The sequence below is a fragment of the Dendrobium catenatum genome, unplaced genomic scaffold, assembly GCF_001605985.2.
Source record: "Dendrobium catenatum unplaced genomic scaffold, ASM160598v2 fragScaff_scaffold_689, whole genome shotgun sequence".
Taxonomy (NCBI): Eukaryota; Viridiplantae; Streptophyta; class Magnoliopsida; order Asparagales; family Orchidaceae; genus Dendrobium; species Dendrobium catenatum.
The window spans coordinates 208,304-217,372 of NW_021319151.1; the positions used below are offsets into that span (position 1 = coordinate 208,304).

General features: G+C 34.1%; 1 protein-coding gene across 1 annotated transcript; it reads left to right on the forward strand.

The window, feature by feature from the left end:
* The first annotated feature begins 3,115 nt into the window (after positions 1-3,115).
* On the forward strand, positions 3,116-8,524 carry LOC110105225 (endoglucanase 10). Its single transcript, XM_020834624.2, has 6 exons — positions 3,116-3,608; positions 3,888-4,195; positions 4,931-5,389; positions 6,814-6,949; positions 7,031-7,203; positions 7,964-8,524. The coding sequence occupies exons 1-6, from the start codon at positions 3,209-3,211 to the stop codon at positions 8,360-8,362; spliced, it is 1,875 nt and encodes a 624-aa protein (XP_020690283.1). The 5' UTR covers positions 3,116-3,208; the 3' UTR covers positions 8,363-8,524.
* Positions 8,525-9,069: the final 545 nt, after the last annotated feature.

The following is a 9,069-nucleotide window of genomic DNA, read 5'->3' on the forward strand; positions in this document are numbered from 1 at the left end:
CTCTTAAGGAATGATAACTAAGTTGATCATCCTTTGTCACTTGGCTTTTGGCATTCTTCATTGAACATCAATTAACACATGCCAATGATCAATTTCCAATGCTCATCTAACCTCGCATTATATCATGTCTATTTAAAAGAAAAACCAAGGTGATCACTCATCACCCAACTTTTTGTTGTTTTGCATCAATTATATCCTAATGCATGTTAGCAACTAATATCTTATATTTGGTAGCCACCAATTTCAATAACTATCTTCATTATCATTTATTCCTTTCTATTATATGTAGATCAATCAAGTTGGTTAACATATATTTCCTTACTTCTTATGCTCTCTATTAACCACCATAAAATGTTTGTTGATAACGCACATCAAATATCCATCAATCATTTGTGTTTTATTCTCATCTTTAAAGTTATCAGTCTCATCTCCCTATCAAGTGAATGATCTAGGTAACCGAAAATTTTCACTCAATTTTTGTGTTCCTTGTTCATTGTCACATGCAACACTACTGCGAAGACAATGTCTAACATTCATTAGCCAGCAACATCAAATTATTGTGTTAATGATCACATGATCTTCTCTCATATTAAAAGAATGATAAAATCAATCGCATATCATCACATGAAGGTTACCCATGATCAATGGCTAATGTTCTTTAGTCACCAATGTTTGGCACCCATTAGTGATAAATGTCCTACATATATCTTCTTGCCTTCCTAATATGACCTCCTATTAAAAGAGTGAATAAGTCGACATTCATCATCATCAATTTATAATGATTTACATTGACCATCACTCAATGCCTAACAATGATGATATCTGATATTTGATATTTGATATCAAACTTCTAACATTCGCCATAGACTATCTTGCATCACTTACTAAGCGATGATTACCTTGACATCATAATTTCACTTGATGCCACCATATAAAACATCTCTTATGATTAAAATATATTATTTTTTATTAACATCTTCTAAAGTTAACATAAATGGAGCCCTCTATGATCCTCGATTTGCACTATCAAAATTATTTAAATTAAGCATTGTAGTTTTTTTTTTTTCTTCTTTCATATTTTTAAGTAAAATGCTCCAAAATCTCATATATGATACTTTCAACTTATATGTATGTGGAGGATATATATATATAACCTCATCAATAAGTTCTCTCTACTACCATAAATATTCTAACATAATAAGCTTCAATTTACAAAAAAATTAAAAAGACCATCGTTATCACCAATGAGTCAAATCATATCAACTTTTATATTTATTTAATATTTTAAAATAAAAACTCTTGATTAAATTATAAAGAAAATTAAAAAAATATTTATATATTCTTAAAAATACTTCCATGTCAATATAAATAATAGGTCATTTTGATTTTAAAATTAAATATAAGCTAAAGACAAATTAAATCAACACTTATCGCAATCTCAAAGTCAATATATTATTAATACATCTTATATTTAATGTAAATTTGTCTATACTTTGATTTAAAGGTCTCTTAAAAATGGAATTGACTTCTTGCTTGGGTTGAGTTTGCATTAAAGTCAATGACCTGCCAACAAGCCAATTCAACTTAAAGTCAACTAGACTCAAACCTATCATGAATTGAATTAAGCTAGCTCAAGGTTATATTGAAATATATTACTACGTACTAAATTTTTTATGATGGTAGGTTAAGGTTTCATTTGGGACGGCTTTTTTACTTCTTCTTAAAGTAGATTTTTAATAAAAATTTTACTTTTTGTACTAAAAAACTGCTTAAAGAAGCAATAAAAAAGCAATCCTAAACGAAACCTAAAAGTTTATCAACTTAGCATTGCATAAGAATATTACAACACTCACACAGATGAGTTGAGAGCAGCACAAATGAGATACAAAATTTATATCTGAAAATCAAGTTCAAAGGACTACTAATGCGAGCTAAGATTTAAAAAATGACATCCTTCCATATAATTAGGTTTTAATATGATATAGTAGATACAAATTATGAAAGCTATGAGAGGGAGATAATGGGAGGAACCTTGAGATTTGAAAGTCATTATTAGATAATGATGAGAGATTGGCTTGGTTTGCGAGCAAGTGACTAGGAAGGCTTGCATTGAATGTCAATGGCTTATGGATGTCGTCGTTATCAAGCAATATGAGATGTTTGATTGGGAATATCAAAAGTTGAGCAATAATCAATGATATGCTTGATCATTCTCTTAATATAAAGGGACATCAAATAATTAAAATGATGGTTATTAGGAACTGATGGATGACATACATTAAATATTAGTCATTGGTAAGCACGTGATGATGATCAATAGGGAAAATGATTGGCAGTACGATTGATTATTCTCTCAATCGAGGAAAAGACTAAATGATTGGAAAGGCAAGCATCAACTATCAAATGTTGAATATTAGTACGTGCTTAATAATAATCGACTACAAGTTCCAAAGTTGAGCAATGGGCGGTGGTTTGCTCCATCGTCATAAAGATAACTGATGAGAGTAGGAGACTGTGAAAATGGGTGACAGATAATGGTTGCTAGCAGACGTCTAAAATCAATTACATGTAGGCATCAAATGATGTTCAACTAGGAACATTTAAAGTTAAGTGATGGTTGATGGTCAACTTAGTCATTCTCTAGATATGATGAAAGATACAGTGGCCAGAAAGAAAGGTATCAGATGTTGTTTACTGATGTGCGCCACACAATACTTGATTAAGGATATCAGAAGATGGATACTAGTCTGTTATCTATACCAACTAAATTTATCTCATCAAACTTTACAATATCTACTATAATTTTCTAGAAAATGGAGTTCACATCATCTTGATATATATTTATATGCAATAAATCAAAATATATCTTGAAAATAATATAATTATATATTAATTTGAGTGGATTTTGAAATAGTTTAATTACTATTAATATATTTTAATGAAAAAAAAAAAGTCCTCATATCAATTATAATGAGTCTTTCACCCAAATGTTCAAAAAATCAATAATTATTTAAAGGTTCCATTAATAGATAGAAGAAAAGAGAAAGCAACTCACCACCCACCTAAAGCTACCAAAACCAGCACCATTCGCCCACATCATCTTCTCCATCTCCATTAAATCACCCGCTCACCCTCACTCTTCAGTCTTCCCTACTCACTACTCTAACTCTACACTTCATCATTTACTTTGATCGGCACTTTCATCACCATGTATTCTAGAGATCCATGGGGCGGCCCACTTGAAATCGCCGCCGCCGCCGGCGGCGGCGGAGGCGACTCTGCAACCGACGACGACCGGAGCAGAAACCTCCAAGATTTAGACAGGGCAGCGCTCTCCCGCCAACTCGACGAGACTCAACAGAGCTGGCTCCTCGCAAGGACCGGCGACTCCGGCAAGATGAAGAAACGTTATGTGGACCTCGGCTGCTTCGTCGTCAGCCGCAAGATCTTTTTTTGGACCGCTGGAACTCTTCTAGGTTTTGGTCTGCTTATCGGGTTTATATTGCTCATTATAAATGTCGTTCCACATCGCCACCCGAAGCCGCCGCCGCCGGATCAGTACACGCTAGCTCTGCATAAGGCGCTCTTGTTCTTCAATGCGCAGAGATGTAAGTCTGTTGGAATACTAGATGCCCTTCAATTCAATTCTTGATGAACAGTTCTTGGAGAAACTAAAAATTCAAAAAAAAAAGAACATTTGTAGCATTTCTAATGAGCTGTCCAGGAGAAGATGATCTAAAAAACAAAACCAAATCCATCATACTTAACATATAAAACTAACATCAACATCTAAATAACATCAAACAACATACTAACATACTATACTTCATAACATAATTTTATAAAAAAAAAAAAAATTCTATGTTCTAATCCACTGAGTTCTGCAGCTGGCCCAATTCCAAAACACAGCAATGTGAGCTGGAGAGGGAGCTCCGGCATGAGAGATGGACTGTCAGATAATGCAGTGAGGAAGAACCTGGTAGGAGGGTACTATGATGCTGGGGATGCAATAAAGTTTAATTTCCCCATGTCATTTGCCATGACTATGCTAAGCTGGAGTGTGGTTGAATATAGAGACAAGTATGATTCAGCTGGTGAGCTCCAACATGTTAAGGAAATCATCAAGTGGGGAACTGACTATCTTCTTAAGACCTTCAATTCTTCTGCTGATACAATAGATCGCATTGCTGCTCAGGTATTTACAGTGGCTGAAACTGTGCAGGCAAAGATAGATGATGATTGATATTTTTTAATCATTTAAATGAGTTTTAAGTAGAGGATTTTGTTGGGAAAAATTAAAAAAAGGGATTGGGTAGTAGTTTAGATTTCGTTTGGGACGGCTTTCTTACTGCTTAATTATATTAAAAAGCTCTTTTAAAAAGCAATAAAAAAGCCGTCCCAAACGAAGCCATAATTGACACTTGCTTTGAATTTCTGAATGAATCTAATGATTTATTTGCTGAATTTTATGTTTCAGATGACAAGTAGTTTATATAATTAGAGGAGTAATATTTTAGTATGATAGTTTTAATGTTATATATATATATATATATAAAGAAGAGTAATATATAATTTATGAGAGAAAATCATAGACCAATACATCATTATCATCACTATCATTTGTATTACTTAAATACTCGGGATCAGATTTGTGAATTGTGAATTTTTATTCATTTAGAGTGAATTTTATATGAGGTGTTAAACTTAGAGAAAATGATCAAAATGATCCTCAATTATATTAAGGGATCATTTTTTATCCCTCAACTCTTAAAAAAAATCAAAATAATCTTACCGTTACTTTTTTTAACAAAGATAACCACCAAATATTTGTCCAAAGACAAATGATAAACCGAAACTTTGCATCAGAACCATAAAATGCCTGAAACTTTGCATCAGAACCATAACTCGCTCGACTAATTCTGATATTAAGGTTGGGCAAGGAGACACTTCAAAAGGGCCAAACCCCAACGACCACTACTGCTGGGTAAGACCTGAAGATATTGAGTACCCAAGACCTGTTTATGAGTGCCATAGCTGCTCTGATCTTGCTGCAGAAATGGCAGCTGCTCTTGCTTCTGCTTCCATTGTCTTCAAAGACAACAGAAAATATTCAGAAAAACTTATACATGGAGCAAGAACTCTCTTCAAGTATGGAAGAGAACAGAGAGGAAGGTACAGTCCAGGAGGCTCTGATCCTTCTCTCTTCTACAACTCCACAAGTTACTGGGATGAGTATGTGTGGGGAGGAGCTTGGCTGTATTATGCTACTGGAAATTCTTCTTACCTTCAGTTGGCTACTACTCGTGGCATTGCTAAGCATGCAGGTGCTTTCTGGGGTGGTCCTGACTATGGTGTTCTTAGCTGGGATAACAAGCTTGTGGCTGCTCAGGTGAGTTACAATTCTTGAGTTGGTAGAAAGCTGTAAGTTGATTGCTATTATTGAATATATATTAAGATGAGGCTGATTTTATTACACATCCGTCAAATCACTTGACAACCTGCTTTCCCATAAGTTCATGTAGTATTGTTGTTTCTCACACAGCCATGTAGATTAGTAAGAAATGTTGTCTCACATCCTTGTTAAATTTTGTTCATGTCTAAGGATTTATTTGTTCATTTGAAGTTAAAAAATATGTTTTACAACTTGGTGAGTTTAATTAGATTTCATCATTTTGGTTGGATACTGTTAGAAATTAATAATTTAAAGGGTTTAAAATTCTATACTTAAAATGAGTAAAAAAAAAATTATCATTTTCCTTTTTTTTTTATGGATAGAATTTATATCTTGAATCTCTCGTAGAATTTTATATGCTTAAAAAAAGAAATTATTAGGTGTGAATGACTAATAATTTCAATTAAAAAATGACATGTGGATCATTTATTTTTATGGTGCAAAGTGTTGGTAATTAAAAAAGAAGCATAATATTACGTTAAGTGCTGCAGAGATGAGGATGTTCAAGTGGATGGGTGGCTTTACTCTAAGATACAGAATACGAAATGAGCATATATGTGAAAAGATTGGAGTAGCTCTAATTGAAGTTGATTTGAGAGAGTCGTCTTAGGTGATTTGGTCACATAAAACGGCAGCCTACATATGATCCGGTTAGGAAACTAGGTGTATTTGATTTGGGATATGTTAAGAAAGGTAGAGGTAGTGGTAGACCTAAAAAGACTTGATTCGAAAATATTAGAAATTACATTTCTTTATTAGATTTAAATGAGAATTTAACTCTTAACATGACACAATAAAGAAAAATGATTCATGTAGCAGACCTACATAGTGGGATAAAGGCTTGATGTTATTGTTGTTGTTGTGGATCATTTTTTTCAAATACAAAATTTGTATTTGCAGGAAGAAATTCCCACAAAAGGTAAGACATGATAATATTTTTCTCTTGAGTTGCAATACAAGTCCTCTATTCAGGCCATTTTTTGTCTTCTAAAAAAATGCTATGTAAGAAAAATAGCTTGTAATATAAATAGAAATTTCTTCTTCCTCAACCAATTTTTTTTCCCCAATGAAAATATTTTTTTTCTTTGAAATTTGTGCATCAAGAAGAATAAGTCTCTACCCCTCATTCATATATCAACTTTGTCCACATTTGAAAATCAATCTCATTCTTGCTAGAGGCTTGTTCTTATGGATGTAAACATCTCAACACAAAGAGTTTCAGGTGTCATTTCTTCATGCATATTCCTATAGAAAGTAAACATAAGGAATCCAATAAAGTAATTCTGTCCAACTTAATCACAGTCTCTTTCTCTTCTTACAGACTTAACAAGCTGCTAAATATTTTTTCTAATCACCTTCAGGTTCTTATGAGTAGGTTGAGATTGTTCCTGAGCCCAGGATACCCTTATGAAGAAATACTGAGAACTTTCCATAACCAGACTGAAAATGTTATGTGTTCTTACTTGCCTGTCTTCAGATCTTTCAACTTTACTAAAGGTCTGCAAGTAAAGTAGAAGTCTTTCTTATGGCTGCAAATTTGCGAATTTCATGGAGTTCTAATTTTGAAATAAATTGCAGGAGGTCTGATACAATTAAATCATGGAAGGCCACAACCTCTTCAGTATGCTGTAAATGCTGCATTTCTTGCTTCAGTATATAGTGATTACCTTGAAGCAGCTGATACTCCAGGATGGTACTGTGGACCTACCTTTTACTCTACAGAAGTCCTGCGAAATTTTGCCAGGAGCCAGGTGGGCCTTCTTCCCCATTTCTAGTATCAAATTAATGCATTTCGGTTCATATTCAGCAATTGTTACTTTCTTGAAAGTATAAGTACTAATCTAGCATACTATTTGTCTCAATTAAGAGGAACCTTCTATTAGGAAATACTTGAAGATTTCAAGTAAAACCTAACACTATTGACAAAAACAGCAAAAATAGTTCACAACTCAAGTGGAAAACAGCAAAAACAATAATTTTATTGCAATAGATCAGATAGAACGGAAAGAAAATATCAAGATACAATTGATGCTCTATTCAAGAGGAGGATCTATCTCTCCCAAATCTCTAGATGCTGCTAGAGCCCAAAAATCTAAGCTAAGAGATCTCAAATTCCACCCAAATTCAAGATGCCCTAACCCCAGGAAAACAACTATTTAATGCATACAATCCAAAACTTTTTTATGAATTTGTGGAGAAGTTATTTTTACCATTTGAAACTGACCTTCAACTCACAATGAAGGCAGTTTCACCATAGTTTGATGTTGGCCCTTGAAAAATAGCAATCAGCATCTCTAAATTTTGATTCTAACACACTTTTAGAGCTTTGATGGTAAATTCTAGTGATAATGAGAGAACAAACCACTATATACTATCATATTCATTTCAAGTATTTTCTGAGAGGACTCGTCACCATCATTGCTAGCATTCTCTTAACTATCGAAAACTCATTACATGACGGTTTCCAATGCTTACACATAAGAAAATAATTCCCTTTTTTACTTCTTCCAGATTGATTACATTCTTGGAAAGAATCCTAAGAAAATGAGCTATTTAGTTGGATATGGAAGCCATTACCCCAAGCATGTTCATCACAGAGGAGCTTCAATACCTAAAAATGGAGTAAAATATACCTGTAAAGAAGGATGGAAATGGAGAGATACTAAAAAGCCAAATCCCTACACACTGGTTGGAGCTATGGTAGCTGGGCCTGATAGACATGATGGATTCAAGGACGAAAGAACTAATTATAACTACACTGAACCTACCCTTGCAGGCAATGCAGGCCTTGTAGCTGCATTGGTTTCTTTGTCAGGCCTGAAGACTGGCTTGGATAAGAACTCAATTTTCTCAGCAATTCCTCCAATGTTTCCTACTCCACCCCCACCACCAGAAGCCTGGAGACCATAACAGTTATGGGGGTTTGTATTTTTTTTAGTATAGGGCCAATTTGTTTCATTATAAGTGTTTGAAAGTGATTAAAGCTGAGTTCAAAAAGTGAGTTACAGTGATTTATGTTTTGTTTTACACAATAAAACTAGGCCATTTATTTCATTGGATAGATTGATTTCATTTTTTATCAGTAATCATATAATCTTTTATATTATTTTATTATTATTATGAGAAAAAGTAAATTTGTAAACTCTCCTTTCACTAATTTTATGTGACTTTATTATTGTTGTATGTTAAAAAAGGAACAAAAATATGAAAGTGACTAGTTACAGGCCTTGATGATTTGAACTTGCAATTCATTTTTAAGTTCCATCCACTTTCCACCAAACAAAGACTAGATCTCAATGTTAGGGCTATGATCCAACTTCCAAACATTTATATAAAAATGTGTTCAAACCCTTAGATCTTCATCGCTCGCCGGCTACGGTCTTTCCAACCTCAGTCACCTTACTATGGTCCTTCCGACCATCACCACACGACTATGGTCTTTCCGACCTCCGTTGCCCAACTACAATCATTCCAATCGTCATCGTCTGGCTAAGGTCTTTTAGACCTCCGTCGCCTAACCCCGGTCACCCGACTACGACCTTTCCGACCTTCATCGTCTGCCAACTACGTTTCTTCATACCACCGTCACACCATTACAATCCTTCCATCGCCCGCCA

Excerpts from the sequence above, each read along its gene's own strand:
- LOC110105225 (XM_020834624.2), top strand. The coding sequence starts at position 3,209 with ATGTATTCTAGAGATCCATGGGGCGGCCCACTTGAAATCGCCGCCGCC. Across the intron at positions 4,196-4,930 it reads TAGATCGCATTGCTGCTCAG|GTTGGGCAAGGAGACACTTC; the intron begins GTATTTACAGTG and ends TCTGATATTAAG. Across the intron at positions 5,390-6,813 it reads ACAAGCTTGTGGCTGCTCAG|GTTCTTATGAGTAGGTTGAG; the intron begins GTGAGTTACAAT and ends AATCACCTTCAG.